The sequence below is a fragment of the Hetaerina americana genome, unplaced genomic scaffold (assembly GCF_022747635.1).
Source record: "Hetaerina americana unplaced genomic scaffold, ioHetAmer1.1.p SCAF_40, whole genome shotgun sequence".
Taxonomy (NCBI): Eukaryota; Metazoa; Arthropoda; class Insecta; order Odonata; family Calopterygidae; genus Hetaerina; species Hetaerina americana.
The window spans coordinates 60,001-75,890 of NW_027286986.1; the positions used below are offsets into that span (position 1 = coordinate 60,001).

The following is a 15,890-nucleotide window of genomic DNA, read 5'->3' on the forward strand; positions in this document are numbered from 1 at the left end:
GACATTCTTTTCGCACTGGGTATTTTTACCGAGCACCAGACACTTTGTATACAGTTATCAGGAAATAACTCAGCTCTACTGATGGTCGAGTTTTTAACCGTGATAAACACTCCTCCTCCGGCTCTATTCTGTCTGTCGTTTCTATAAACTGTGAAGGACTTGGGAAATATTTCACTGTCTGCGATATCATCTGTTAACCAACTTTCAGTTCTTATAATGATATCTGACTCTGTGCTATGAACAAGGTGGTGAAATTCCGGTATCTTATTTTTTAAACTTCGGCAGTTAACTACTACCGCGGAAATTATTTCTTTGTCTAGAACCTTCTTCGTGTCCGTTGCGGTCTGCTTTCTGGTGATGCTATTTATAAGTCTTTTGGGTGTTTTAACACACGATCGGTCCATATTCTGATAAGTGATTCTTTCTTTTGTCTCATTAGCACTGTACGTACTTCGAGAAATGTACGAGAGAAATGCACTGTACGTACTTTGAGTATGTTAGGTAATAAGAAAAAGTCACAGGGAGCCAGATCGGGTGAATACGGGGGGTGCGGCAGCAATTCATAACGTAGTTCATGCAGTTTGGCGGCGACAACTCCGGATGAATGTGCTGGTGTGTTATCGTGGTGAAACAGCACCTTCTCTTTCGTCAAATGCGGCTACGTGTCCGATTTTTTGTCAAAGCGGTCCAATAACTTACTGTAGTATTCCCCAGTGATCTTTCTTCCTTTTTTTAAAAAAAATCAATGAGGATGACACCATTTGCATCCCAAAAAATCGTCGCCATGACCTTTCCGGCCGATCGACGAAAAAACACCGAGATCAGCGAGAATCATGGCGTGGATTTAGAATGATTTCTTCGGTAACCACGTCTGCCGGGCGTCCTGGTCGCTCCTCATCAAAAACAGATGTTCGCCCACGTTTAAATTCGCTGAGCCAATATCTAACTATGGTCATAGATGGCGAAGTGTCCCCATAAACAGCATCTAACTTTGCTTCTATCTCCTCGCATTTCTTCCCATCCAAAAACCAAAAGCGAATTATCGAACGATACTGCTCTTTTTCCGTCTTAGCGAAAATCACGAAACACGTCTTACTCGAATGGCTGCCAAACTGACCTTTAAATCAGTCTGGAATTTATTTCACCGTCGTTTTATAGATGGCATTACACGATGATAACATAAACTTCCCTCAGGAACGCCCTTTGTCGTCAAACACGGGTACTTATCAAACCGCCCTCGTACTATACTCGTATGTTTTCCGGAATATTTTTCCGAATCTTTTGTTGTTATTCATGCATCTAAGTACTCTGTTTTGTATAAATTAACTCTGTTTCTATGTGTGTGGCTATTTTCTCGTACTCTCCTACCGCTTATGTGTCGCCAGTGTTTTTATCGTTACCATTTACCACTTTTGCTGTTTACACGTTCAGAGATATCGAAATAGATGCTTAGTTATTAATTAAATATAAATTTAATTTCGCAAAATAATGTCAAGAGTTTTAGAGGTTAGAGGAAAGGAAATAATAAAGTTTCAGAAATTCCCTAAAATGAAGTTCATAATATAAACGTATATTCCTCTCTTTCCTCCCCGCAGGTGACGGAGGAGGACGTGACGAGGAGTGTCGTTTGTTCCACCGCTTGGTCGTCTACGCATGCGCAGCAGGCGACACGGAAGAAGAGGTCTGATGTGGGAACCTTGCACGAAAAGGTGGACAACCTGGAGTCTATTCTCAAGGTACGTGCTCTCACCACATGGTTGGCTGGAATTATCCACTCGACAGAGTCGTGGTGGGCAGTCGCTGCCAAGTGGCGAACTACAACGGAAAATTTGGAAAACTGTAGATTTCGTCTTGATACTATGGTGCAATATGATATTGAAGATTTTGATGCAGGATACAGTGTTGGAAACGCGAGTAATGGGGATTAAAGTTATTATTGTGCATTAGTATTTCTTGGTCCGTCAAAGACAGATTTTATTTTAATCGTTTGGCACTGTTAGACTTTTGTCCGTGCCCTCAGAAGTTGAGAACATTTTTCCTACGGCATCACGGTGTGTTGCCAAATTTTCTCACTTTGTTCCGCGTGCAAAATTGAAAAATGACGATAACCAAGGACATGCAGAAGAGTGTTAGCTACCTGTAGATTTTAACATTATCATATGAGACTCCGAACTAATTAACAAAATCTAAGTCGAAGCTGGACTAATATGCAAAGCTAATGCAAAAGCCATATTCAATACCGGAGACATAATAATCGAGAATAGAGAGACACCGGGCAACGATGTAGAGATAATCCTGGCGAATGTAACAAGAGATGGAGGAGGGAAAATTTCCTTTTTAAGGAAATGTCACGTGAAACCACCGCGCGCGCGCTTTCCGACGCGAACGCACTATAATAATAGTAGTTTTAATACGTCTCCATAGCAAAATTCTCGCTCATAAAACTGTAACCTATGTAAAAAATGCTCTATATTAAAGCGGCTAAAAGTGAGATGTGTTTAATTTAATGCAGCACAACATGTAGTCGATATTTATACTTTTTGGTACCTTAATTCATGATGGTTTAATTTAAATTCTAGAGAGCATAAAAATTACATGGCCTATTAGTGGATCTCCGACTTTGGCGCGCATTTAGGACCGCCAATTGTCATGTCACTAAAGAAAACACCGTCTTGTTCCTAATGATTTTCGACCCGGACGACCTTCCGTGCGAATGTTTGTCTGCATAGACGGTTTGTCCCCTTCGATCCAGGATTTGGGTGCCGTTTCGGCTTGGCCACAGTAGTACTCAAGCGTCAGCAATCCGAAATACAAGTCATAAGTGCTTTTATTTGAGGGACGATTTCAAGAGAAATGTGCTTCTCGTATTGAGATAGTGACTTAATCTTCCCTACGCTACGATCGCGTATATCTTCCGTATTCCTAGCCTGAAGTAAACTATGACGTTATCCGTGTTGTGCTTTTACTGAGCCACGCGGGATGGCATAAATTTCAAACGTGGAGACTGAAATCTACCAATTTCGTTTACCAACGTTGCAAACTTACTCTTACTTGCTGTCGAATGAAGTTGCGTCGTATCCAGGTCCGTAAAAACGAAAGACTTGCGTATAAAGTATTTCGTCGGCATTAGTTCTTTCCTAGACTTCTATGGGTCATGCGACGGCATATGTATCTGTCACCAATGATGGCAAGAAAATTCGACCAGAGTTTATGTGCCCGCCTATCCATTGGAGACTAATGACTGGCACAGATGCGAAAGGAGCAACTAATCACAATAAATCATTTTCCTTTGCTAATTGATGATTGCAACTTTGGGGAATGTTGTAGTACTAATGCAAGAAAAACGTGGAAAGAGAGATCGGGTTTTTATTAAAAAGGTCATGAAAAATCTAGTCTTAAGTATCTTCCATTATTTCCAATTCCTCCCGAAAAATCGTATGCTACGCTCGGAATAACCCAATCGAAAAATATTTCACGTCGAAAACGTTCACTCAAATCCAATGTGTCCGGCACAAGACGGAGGTTTCGGATGAGTTCGACTTAAGCTGCGGAATTTTCGTCCCATACTATGTGTCCCGGCACTCATATTTGTCACATCTCCACCGTTTAGACCAATCTGCTCTCCAAGTCCATGGCCACGAGATGCGAAATTTGACGACAGTGAACTCCATCAAAACCCGACATTGCTCCACGATAATCGCTTCCGCTTGACGGATTTCCACCACGCAATCATATTTTATCCATCCGCTTGCTGAAGATATTCAAAGAGAAATTGGTATTACTCCCTTCGAATGTCTCACGTTCGGGACATGGGACTTCCTTCAATTGCAAATCAAGTCGCAATGATTACATCCTCCAATGCGCCTGAGTATAAATTACGGTAAACTTTGCGAGCAAAGTCGACCTAATGGTGAACTGATATTTTGTTTAGCATTGCACCTCACCACGCCACAATAATCAAGTTTAGTTTATGATTGAGATCACTCTGTTATGCATCAAGTTTTATAATCTCGCCAGTCTCACTACTGCAATGATAATTATCATTAAAGCCGCTAGACAAGCTATGGCATCGCAAGCAGTTTTGCCCTTTAATTTATTATTCTTTGAATTCAACTTTATCTCCAATACGCCGGTATCTTGAAGGTGAACGTACTACGAAGGGAATCGGTAAAATCTCATCTTTAATAAGTCAAATCCCGAGTTTCGGCGCGAGAAGAACCCTAAGTCCTCATGACTCAGTCAATATATAGACACAAGAAGAAACTGGGGAATTGAAGAATCGATAAGGACTCGCGCATATGCAAGTGGAATTATTATTAATCGGGAAGTAAAATATTGTCAAATATAGACGCTGAGATATTTATCGAGAATATCATCAATATCGATCTATATGTTCCACATTGTAAATGCATGAGTCAATCGTCGTTTGTGTCGTAATATCTGCAATAGCTGCCGGCACTCGATTTAAGGTTCCTTGATTATTAACCATATCGACCTGGTAGTAATTGAAATACATGCAAAAATGCTTCCAAAGTATCTACAAATCACACGGCTCTAACCATTGAAATATAGGAGACGGGATGTAATTCGGTTGTCTTTGTTGGTTGAATCGAGCGTCTTCAATACGGAAATCCTCGTTCGTTCTACTATGGCCGAGTCTCGCTGGAATAAGAACGCTTTCTGCTAGCGGCCAATCATCGCAAACGCTGAATGGGGCACTTGGGAAAAGTGCGCTTGGAATTTCGCGGTCATCTTTTTTAGGAGTTTCAAAGCGCACAACTTAGTCCTAAACTAAGTTTTAATGCTTCGAGGCTATTCTCAGGAATCGAGAGCTCAAAGAGCTCTTGATGCTGACGAAAGTTACCTTACCTTGTATGTGTATACGATTCATCCGGACGTTGAGGAAACTGGGCAATCGTGGTAAAGCTCTTAAGATTCCATATTACGGTTGCGGCACTTCATTGTTGGCTTCGTTGTTATTTGGTTTGTATAATTGTAAAAAAATCATCAAGTCAGCAGATTCATACAATAATGATATCTCTATTAGTTTATAGCATCCCCAACTAATAATTTTAGGGATGAAACAACAGATATCTCTTAGGAGAGCGACCACAGTTAAGCTGATGCTGCTGGAATGAGCTGCGACTGCTCATGTATCGGTATATTTCTGGACCATAATCTTTTCCCTCCGATGTGAAGGTGATTATTATTATTAGGTAATCTACCGGTTAAGGTAGGATGGACACAACTACTAAATAAATATTTTGTAACTCCTAATAAAACACAAAATCCAGCATCCTACTCTGCATCAGGTCCCTTTCATCTCGGAGTGCTTCCTTCCTCCCTTCATCCCGTCCAACATCCCTATCCTGTTCCTTCCCTTTCCTCGCTTGCCTAACATTCTCCCCTCAATTACAGTCTTCAACATCCCACTGCCGATCAATACGCCCTTCAACCATTTTTCCTGGCTCCATTGGATTTCTCCCAACAAACCCCTTTCCTCCCCTGCCCTACCTATTAATTCCTCATTTATTTTCCTTTCGGTCCATTTCACCTTCTCCATCCTTCTCCACAGCCACATTTCAAAAGCCTCCAATCTACCTCTATCATCCTGCGTCAGTGACCATGTTTCCGCGCCGTACATAACTAAGCCCCATATCAACATTTTGATGAGCCTTTTCTTAACATTCTCACTCAAATTCCCTGTAATCAACTCCCTCCTCCTAGTGAAAGCATCTTTGCTTAGTGCAATTCTTTCCGTGCGTCCCCAGTACTTCAGCCATTTTGATTCAAAGCACTAGCGAGATACTTAAGGGTGTTCCACCTGCTCCAGTTTTTGTCCTCCTATTTTAATGTTTAACTTAGCCTTGTGGAGGTGATGTCACTCTGGATTTCCCCAGATGTTGTCACGTACCCGAAATCTTTCGCCATTGTTTTCTCTCGTACGAAAGCTCAGTGCGTCCGGAACCCGCATAGATTTGGGCGTTGGCAGAATCCTTTTCGAGCAAACTCTCATTGGAGGATTAGCTCGATGCAGTTCAAGACGTCAACGTTAGCACGAAGACAGCATGATGCATTGCGACCGCAGCGCGAATTGCTTCTCACGTCATGGAGAAATCACGATTGGGCACGTTATAATTTCGTCGCTAACTTTCAGAGAGTTGATAAAACAAATTGAGCGACTGTTGGCGCAATGGAGATGATAACGAGTACGTCGCACTTACACAACCCCGCAGATATGTCGTTACGCTCACCGTGAACTTCGATCAACACCCCTACGCCCCTGGGGTTCTCCCTACTCCCTCTCTATCCCTCTTACCCTTTACCCATTAATGGTCCCCTCCCCATCCCCTGTGGCTCACCCCCCTCAAGCCACCCACTAAAGTGTCCCTCCTCCCTTGGCGCCACTTCCCCCTGTTTCCATCCACCTCCAGGGGGTCCAGCCTGAGGGCCCTCACACCCCGCGACTCTCCGTCCGTTCCCAGCCTCTCCCGCCCTTTGTGCATAACCTACTTTCGGAAATAACACTTAATCTTACGTGCAATCGATTCCCTCTCCTCTCCAGGAGTGCCTCGGTCGCCCTCTTTCGTCTCTCCCCAATCCTCCCCCTTATCCTCCTCACCAGACCACATTCACGCCATCGCACGTCTCCCCTCCAAAGCAGTTGCAATTCGATCGGCGAGGGACGGAGAAGATGCTAAGAAGTGCGAATCGAAGAGATGGTTTGAGCTTATATTCCCTGTAGATCCGATTGATCGCTAAATATCTTACACGTACGATTTTCGAGATCCCGGACGAATGGTCAAACCCCTAGTCAAAAATTGCCAACATTTTTCTGTTTCTTTGAGGCATTTCTTGTGACCCACTGGGTATATAAATGAAAATTATATATATATATATATATACATATATACATATATATATATATGTATATATATATATATATATGTATATATATATATATATATATATATATATATATATATATATATATATATATATATATATATATATATATATATATATATATATGTATATATATGTATATATATACATATATATACACACATTTATATACAAACACCTACATTTACATATATACACATATGTGCTGTTTGAACGGCACAATAGAACACAAATAAAATAGTAACCCTTTAAAGGATGCTAATGTTGTGTTTTGTTTAAGCTTTTGGCCTTCTATGAGGCCTTCTTCAAGTAAGACTGAAAATATTCTGGAGAGCGGTTAGGGGTCTGGGGGGAAGGGGAGGTACAGGGAATGCTGGGAGGGAAATTAAATATGGGGGTTAAGGGTGGGAATTTTGAAAGATTGGTCAACACACCAAACGCTCGATTCCCAACTCTCTCTCTATCCGCGGACACCGATTTTGCAACTCCACAGCCACTCTCAACAAATACCTCGACAGTCAACACCTTGCACTCCACAAATGTGGCTATCCAGTAAAGGTCCTACAAAATGAAATCCACCCGACCACACAGATCACATAAAAACAAGCCCACATCTGACACAGGACTATTCTCCTATGCCTATACTTCTTTGCCTATTTCCCCTGATCACATTGACTCAAAACCTTTCTTAAAGAACTGTTTCCTATTTGACACAACAATGATGCGACCTCATCCTTACTACCCCAATGCCAATCTCAAAAACCTTCTGACATCCGCCAACCCTTTGGTGCCCCCACCCCACAAATTTGGTTATATTTCCTCTACATGCAACCGCCCCCGATGTAAAGCATGTCTACTTATTAGATCTGCTCCCCTCTCCCGACATCCCCTCATTGCCCCCTTACCTAATTCCCACTCTAATTACCTCTCAAAAAACATTATTCATCTTTTCACATGCAAACAATGCACTTTAGGCGAATGCATTACCCCCTTATCAATTTGAATGAGCAATCACTGGTACTCCGGCAACTCTACCTCGCTCTCTTCTCTTCCTATCCTTTACACACAAATTCCCACAACCTTTCATTCCACTATTGTTTTGCTCTTAGTATCCTAGAATCCCTACCTGATTCCGCCACCAATAGAGAGGTGAGAACTCAAGAATCCGCGTGTACAGTAGCTTTTCGATCTTTCAAAATTCCCACTCGTAACCACCATCTTTAATTTCCCTAAAGTTTTAAGTCTTACTTGAAGAAGACCTCAGAGAAGGCCAATAGCTTAAACAATCTACAATGTGCATAGATGTAGATATGATGCTTTTGAAATGTGTGTGTGGAGAAGAATTGAGAAGTTGAAATGGACTAAAAGGAAATCATTAGGAAGTACTGGGTATGGTGAGCGAAGAGAGGGGTTTGTTGGGAGAAATTCTATGGAGGCAGGAAAAGTGGATGACGGGTGTGTTGATCGGCAGTGGTATATTGAAGATTAATAGAGGGGAGAATGTCAGGCAAACAAGGGTTGAACAGGATACGGTTGTTGGATGGGATGAAGAGAGGAAGGAAGTACTTAGAGATGAAGAGGGACCTGATGTAGAGTAGGATGCTGGATTTCGTGTTTTCTCAGGAATCAAAAATATTTATTTGGTACCTGTGTCCATCCAGAAATCTACCTAAATCTTTAGATTACCTTATAATGAAAAAAAAAATATATCTATGTATAAATATATGTATATATAGTATATGAAAAAAATCGTAGGTTATATTTTTAAGCAACATCAGTATGTCGAAGTAAGAGTTAATTTCTATTTCTCTAAGCACAAGTGTTGCACCAATCTGTTCTCATTTATTGCTATGACACACTGATGTAAACAAAATTAATTTTATATTTTTTGCCCAGTGTTTTTTTAAGGTCAACTCCTAATTATTTTATATGTTGTCCCTGCTGGCATCTTATGTAGTCCCAATGAAGATTGATGTATTTTAGTGATGGAAACAATTGTATCACTATATGAAAATATAAAGAAGCCATTGTAATTGTAATGCTATCCCCAAATCCAAGCTTAACATTATAGTCAATAGTTAGTTGACAAATTTCACGCATTTAAGTCTGATAATGTACCTAAATTTGGCTAATGAGTAATTTAATGAAATAATTTTATCATTTTGAGTGAGATCTTTTATGCATATCAATTCAAATGTTTTCTTCTAGGAAAAAATAATATTACTCCTCTGTGAATTCAATTGTTTTGGAACCCTTACATTGATCATAATGATTGGTTATCATAGTTTGCTAAACACTTTCATGCAATGCAGCTGTTTATTTTAGAATTCATTATTTTTATTTCATTTTCAACTATTGATTATAAATTAATTTGTGCAGCATTTTGTCATCTTTTCTCTCTTATGTATAATCATTTTGGTCAGTATTTTGAGTTTTGACATGACTGATTTGCAAATGTTGGTTCCTTCTCAAATTCCATTCAAATATTTTCATTGATACAATATAATGACAGCTGAGGAATTCCATTGATTCCAGTACCAGAATCTTCATTTTTATTTGAAAAATATGATAAGAAATTTTATATATTTTTATCAGTTGAAAAATGAGGCTTCATCAATCTTTGTGGCAACTTGAAACATTCTTAACAATTTGGTCTGAATTAAAAAGAAGTAAAAACATTTCCATTGGTAAAATATTTTGTAAATGGCCCTTGAGTATGAACATCTTATGGATGGAACAACAAATGCCTCAAATTGTTGACATTGTCTCTGTGTTGAACTTGTGTAGCAAATGCGCGAGGCCGCTGAGAAGCGGAAGGAATTGGAGAGGCAGCATGCGGAGGCCTTGTCCCAGTTGCGTGAGAGACAACACGAGATCCAGAAGTACACAAAAGTCAGTGATGCTGATAAACCACGGCAATATGAAACAATTGAAGCTTTACAGGTATGTATTTAATGTTTCTCATACTGTCATTGCTAATTGCTGGTAACCAGAATGAGTATGGGCTTCTATATATAAAGTACTAAGGCCCTAAATTGTTTCAGCTAAGGGTACATGGGTTTTCCTTATAAACGGCTTTTTTTGGATGTTATTGCTTGTGAAATCTTCAGCTACATATATCATCACTGCATATCATAAGTCATTATTTTGCTAAGTAGATTTAAATAGGTACTACTGAACCCCTAGTAATTTGGTAGTTATTAGAATAATCAGTACTAATGTATCTAAACCCATTTGCAATTGACATTTATTTTTAAAGTGAGATTCATGTTGTAGCATGTACCTTGTATTATTCTTGCATGTATTTGCCTAGTATCATGAGGTTTCAAAATGATTATCTATGTTCTGTTTATTAAGAAGGATTCATAAGGTGCAGACATGCTTTTTGTGGCTGTAGACAGTAATCATCCACTGTTCATTTCAAAGCCATTGCCAATAATTGCACCTAATTTAGTGGAGGTCCAGGTGAAACTTTTTTACCAGTTCTAGATCACAATTCTTACAATTTCACAATGCTTTACACTGCGTTGATTTTAACCCATTAAAACACACAGCAGACATTTTAATTTTAAGTGAGCAGTTTGACTCACTTCCTACTACACTTGACATTACAATCAGCAATCTATACTTTCCACCATTTATTTAGATGAATGTGAGACTAACTTTTATGTTGAATGTGGCACTCAACAAACCTCAAGTTACTTATTTTCTTAGTGATTCCTGAAGTTTTGCAACAACTCATTCCTCTTTGCTATCCTTCATAAGACTCTCTATCTTGCCTTTTTTCTCTCTGTCACTAACCCCTAACCCCACATTGTCACTTTAGACATAAGACCAGCATTCCATGGAAAGTCTCCATGGAAAATGGCTTCAACAGTGTTCATCAAGCACCTTCACTCTTAATCTTCTGTTTTTCTTCTTTGAACTGCATGCGAATTGCTTGTCCCATTTTTAAACTTATTTCTTGTAAACCCTTATTTCACGATTCCACTCTCATTCTATCGTGCTATGTCTTCATGTCCAACTTGCTGAAATATGACGACACTCTTCCATACACTTTTGCAATGAATAATTTTATTCCAGACGTGATAATAATATTTTTCAATGGCTAAAAACTATCTAATGCTATAAATTATACCATTTCATCAAATAATTTCCAAAGCAATCATATGTGAGGCAGGACTCTAAGCTGTAACACTTAGATTAGCTGGTGAAGATGCCACCCACCAGAAATAAATGGCCGGCTCTTGGTTAAGGGAGGTGATCAAGCGTGACAGATGATTCACTTAATTGTTCAAAGCAGTAGTTTTTTTTATATTATTAATCATTGTGTTCAATATTTAGGAATCATTGAGTAACTATAGAATATATACTATCCGTTACACTGAGGAGTGCCCTAAGGTGTCACATGAATTATTCTTTTGCCGTTTGAGTCATTTCTGTGACAAGGCATCATGAGGAAATACAGTGACGTAAGCAAGTAAACTTAAATGAGTGACGTACCTCAGTTGACCGATTCGTCCCCCGGTTCTCAGTGTCCTGATGTTGACCACGTATTGTTAGGTGCTTTTGTTGCCCAATTGCTGTGAATGGTGTTTGGTTTGGTCACCATCATCCATGGGGAAAGTTAAAAGAAAACCCATCCTTCAAATTTGCAGTCAAAAATACGCGAGCTTGAGAAAAAGACGGAACTTCAGAATGTCCGTCATGAGGAGCTACTCCTCGAGATGGCCAGCATCAAGAGGTCACAGATGGCAGCGGCTGCCTCGGGTGCCGCCTCCTCGGCATCAGCCTCATGCTCCACCCCCTCCTCCTCCCCCACCATGGGCAAGAGCACGGCACCCGTCCCCCATGTCGTCGCCGCCACCTCTGGATCCTCCCCCTGGAAACCCCCGCCTCGATCTGTCTCCACAAACCAGGAGGTCCAGACTTCACCAGAAAGCGGCAACTCAACTCCAGGTAGTCCACACTTTAAATGCAATCATATATACTTTTCAATCGGACATATCTCAATTGGAATCTCAACAGGAATTTTTTGACACCACGAATTGTTTCTCAGGAAAAGAGTCAGAAAAACTATGTTCTTGAGGTTAATCAGTGTAATAAAAAAGAGCAAAGGTATCAATCAAGACCACATGAGAATAAGAGCCTTGGTACTATTTGAACGAAAAAAAAAAAATATATATATATATATCCCACTTCTTAGTAAAGTTTGTAAAGATTGTATTTTTATGCATACCTATATACTAATGTAAAAGAAATAAGTTATGCCCACACAAATGCATTCTGTTGTTTTTTTTTTAATTTTGGTAATTGTTTTTTATAAATTGAGTGGGAAATTTGTTTCACGGCATTAGTTGCCTAGTGCTTATTAATCAATTCAAAGTAAACCACTCCTGGTTTTCACATGCTAGGCAGAATACAGTTTCTTTTTTATTATCATTTTCAAGTAATTGAATAGCTCTTTTTTGAGTGTCTGAAACTTTGTTTTTTGTGCCACAGGTAATATGAAAACTATTTTAGCCTCATATGATGTTCCTGTTACTTACTCTGCCACGCTCAAGAGCACCAACTTATTAATGTTGAATTTTTCTTTTTTTTTGGGGTCACCACATACATTCTTCCTAACTCTCTCATTGCATGGTGAAATCATTCGGTTCCTATTGACACGAAATTTTTTCTTAGTATCTAGGTGGAAAGGAGAAAATTTCTTCTTCTCAAAGCATTTTCTTAGTGTCGCAGGTGGAATGGAGGAAAGTTTCTTCTTTTCAAAGCAATCACTTCATTGGGAGACAAAGAGAGAGAGAGAGAGAAACTGATACGTTTTAGAAGATTTTTAGTACTCTGTATTTTTCAACTCCATCAGCAAATTATGTGGCGCGTTAAGGTATATTGTCCTCACAAGATGCTTTTAACCAATTCCTTTTTTAATTAAATTTTGGCTTCTTGTTCAATTATCTTTTCGAAGTGTGATCAGATGCCCATTTGGTAACACTGCCCTTCGTACCAAGCATGCAAACCTCTCGAAATATATACACATTTTGATACTTTTACTCCATAAGACCATGTATCAGTCTCAGAGTTATCCAATAAGTTAAAACAGTGGTAGATACTTTTAGATCCATTTTCTTATGACATTTAGTGGCTATTTCTGAAATGATAGCTATTTATGGCCAATTTTTCATCATTTTTTGTTTTGGTCTTTGTATTTTGTTGATTAGTGTACAAAGATCACATAAAAAAGCACTGTTTCTCTTGTATTTAGTAGCAATGCTAATCTTTTGTGAAAAACATATGCAAACCTGAAAATTTACCCATAAACCTTCCCTTTGGGTGAATATATACATATATATATATATATATATATATATATATATATATATATATATATATATATATATATATATATATGTATATAATTTTTATAGGTCACCCAAAGTTTGATACTTTAGTTATTTTGTCAATACATTTGAAATAGATTATGCATTAAAGCAGAATAATCATTAGACTGTAATTTTTTTTGCAGACTGTGAACTTTAACCTGTCTAATGTACCACATTTTAACAAACCTTTTTGTGTTAGGTATAATGTATTTATTAATTTTTTACATTTTTTTAGTCTTGCGTATTGATCGCTAATTATCCACAACTGATCTCTAATTTAGCTGAAATGATTCTTCATCCTTAAATATGTGCTACCAATTGTACCTTTTAAATGTTACAGTACATAGTTTTTTCCTGTCTGATAAAATTTAAGGTAAGTGCTCACTATCTACAAACATTAACTCATTATCCCATGATTCATCAAATCGATTTCTACATTTGTGCAGTGAAGAATGATAAGAAGGCTTAGATACTCCTCAATACAGATATATATATATATATATATATATATATATATATATATATATATATATATATATATATATATATATATATATATATATATAACATCAACTTATGTTTACTGGTGTGACACAATGCTGTACACTTCTACACTTTGGCCATAAAACTTCACATGGTGTCTTCTTTTCCCCAATTCTCTCAGTATCACCTTCAGCACAACACTGTCATTTTTGCCTGATAGCTATTCTCCAAACATTTTCCAATTTCCAGTAACAAAAAATTACTAGTTTCACTGGGCAACCATAGTGGTTAGTATGCATGTTTACGCTGAATCTAAGCACTAAGGTCTGCATAATAGTTGCTCCAACTGAATTACCCTTGCCTCTGTAGCATTTTTATACTTGCTGAGAGCATCTCATTGCTAGTATTTATGCAAGACTTACTGTTTCTTTTTTAAAGTAGTGGGGTGTAGAGATATCGGCCAAGAGGATGGGAAACACTCATGATACGTTGCAAAGGAACAACTTGTTTGTCACAACTTTTGTACCAACCTTTGGATTATTTGATTCCAGTATATTGTTCTGAGTGTCCTAATGTAGTAGGTCGTCAAACTATGAAATAGCTGTGTTTATGGAAAACTTCATGTAGCTATGGCCTCCCAAAAAAAATAAAAATAAAAATATTCAGCTGTTACCATCCCCATGGCCACAGCTATTTCGTGTTGTCATGCCTCTTATTCCAATCTTCCTTCTTGGCATTCAAAAAGCCACCATTGCATTGAGATAGCATGTTTGCTGAGTGAGGCACCCGTGTAGGCTAGTAGGGGCAAGTTGCTTGACACGCCAATGCAAGCCAGTGTGTATAACGCGGAGTTTCCTGCACGCCCCCTCCTCTTCCCCCATTGCCCCCTCTCCTGACGTCGTGTCCGACTAAACGACTCCCCCACCCCCCCACCCTCCAACATGCCACTCCCCTCTCCATCCCCTCCACCCCCCTCGACACTCTCCCCGTAGATTCCAGTCGCCCGCTTTCCAATGACAGCACTGCACGATCCACGCCCACTGGAAGTGTGGTCTTTGGGATTGCCCTAGCTGCCGGCTCAGAGGCGATGGCAGCAAGCGGAGCTGGGGGGGAAGCTTGGGCATCCGCCTTTGCAGGTAGTCCACAAACAAGACCATTCACTCACGGCCCCACTCCCATTTTCCCACCCCCATATCCCCACCCCCCTCACCCCATCCCACCTCCTCCTTTGATTCACCCACCCCAACTGTGCCAATTCTTCAACTCCTCATAATGTTTATATACTTAACTGGATTAATTCCTTTAACAAACACTCTTTAAGTCCTCTTCTCCAGTTTCCTCTTTTCTACTTTTGGTTTTCCATAGATCTCACTTGAGTCATTTACATTAGAATGCATACTACTTGTTCGATGGGTTAATTCTTTTGCTTTGGATCCAGATGTCACAAAAGCTAAATTATATCCAAGGGCTTTTCCAGCCAACTTTGGTCAGTTGCCCTTGTGAATCGGTGCTTCATTGCTTTTTGGCTTGAATGAAAACTCTCCCTTCCTCATTTAATGTTGTTCCATTTTCACATCCTAATTTTGTGACGTCTGAAATCTTCTGCAAATAGTTTTGAATAAACTTGTACAATAAATTGTTCTCTTGCTTTGTGAGGTGATGTATTTTGGCTAGCTGTTTCCTCATAGATATTGATAATCAATAAGCGATTTTCATTGGCCAATATTTGTGTAAAAAGTCAATGGCCTCAAATTTATCACTTTTGTAAATTTTTTGTCATATTTCAAGTGACACATTTTAAATTTATTTATGTACAAAGATGACTGATGCACTATGAAAATTATCAATGCATTGCTGTGTGTGCTAAACTTCTTTGTGTGTTTTGTACTCAATGTGTGCTTGTTTGCATCTTGAGTCTGGATTTTCCTGTCGAGTTGCTTCTTGGAATCATATGTGCTTTGGCATTGAATTGGAAAAATACAGGAAAGGTAAAATATCATGTGAGCAGCCATAGTCCAGTTCACATTTAGTAGATGTATAGTAATCAAACAAAATTAAATGTCAGCTATTTACTTCAGTAATAGGCACTCAATAAAACATGCATGCAGGAATAAACCT

At 39.0% G+C, this 15,890-nt stretch overlaps 1 protein-coding gene across 19 annotated transcripts in view; it reads left to right on the forward strand.

Annotated features, from left to right (window-relative positions):
• The first annotated feature begins 1,601 nt into the window (after positions 1 to 1,601).
• The window catches only part of LOC139692755 (RIMS-binding protein 2-like), a 133,775-nt gene continuing 119,486 nt past the window's right edge, over positions 1,602 to 15,890 (forward strand). For all 19 annotated transcript variants that reach the window (XM_071591010.1, XM_071591011.1, XM_071591023.1 and 16 more), the window contains exons 1-3: positions 1,602 to 1,736; positions 9,694 to 9,849; positions 11,565 to 11,865. In XM_071591010.1, the coding sequence (XP_071447111.1) occupies positions 9,697 to 9,849; positions 11,565 to 11,865 (454 nt within the window). In that variant the 5' untranslated portion in view covers positions 1,602 to 1,736; positions 9,694 to 9,696. The remainder of the gene's footprint in view (positions 1,737 to 9,693; positions 9,850 to 11,564; positions 11,866 to 15,890) is intronic.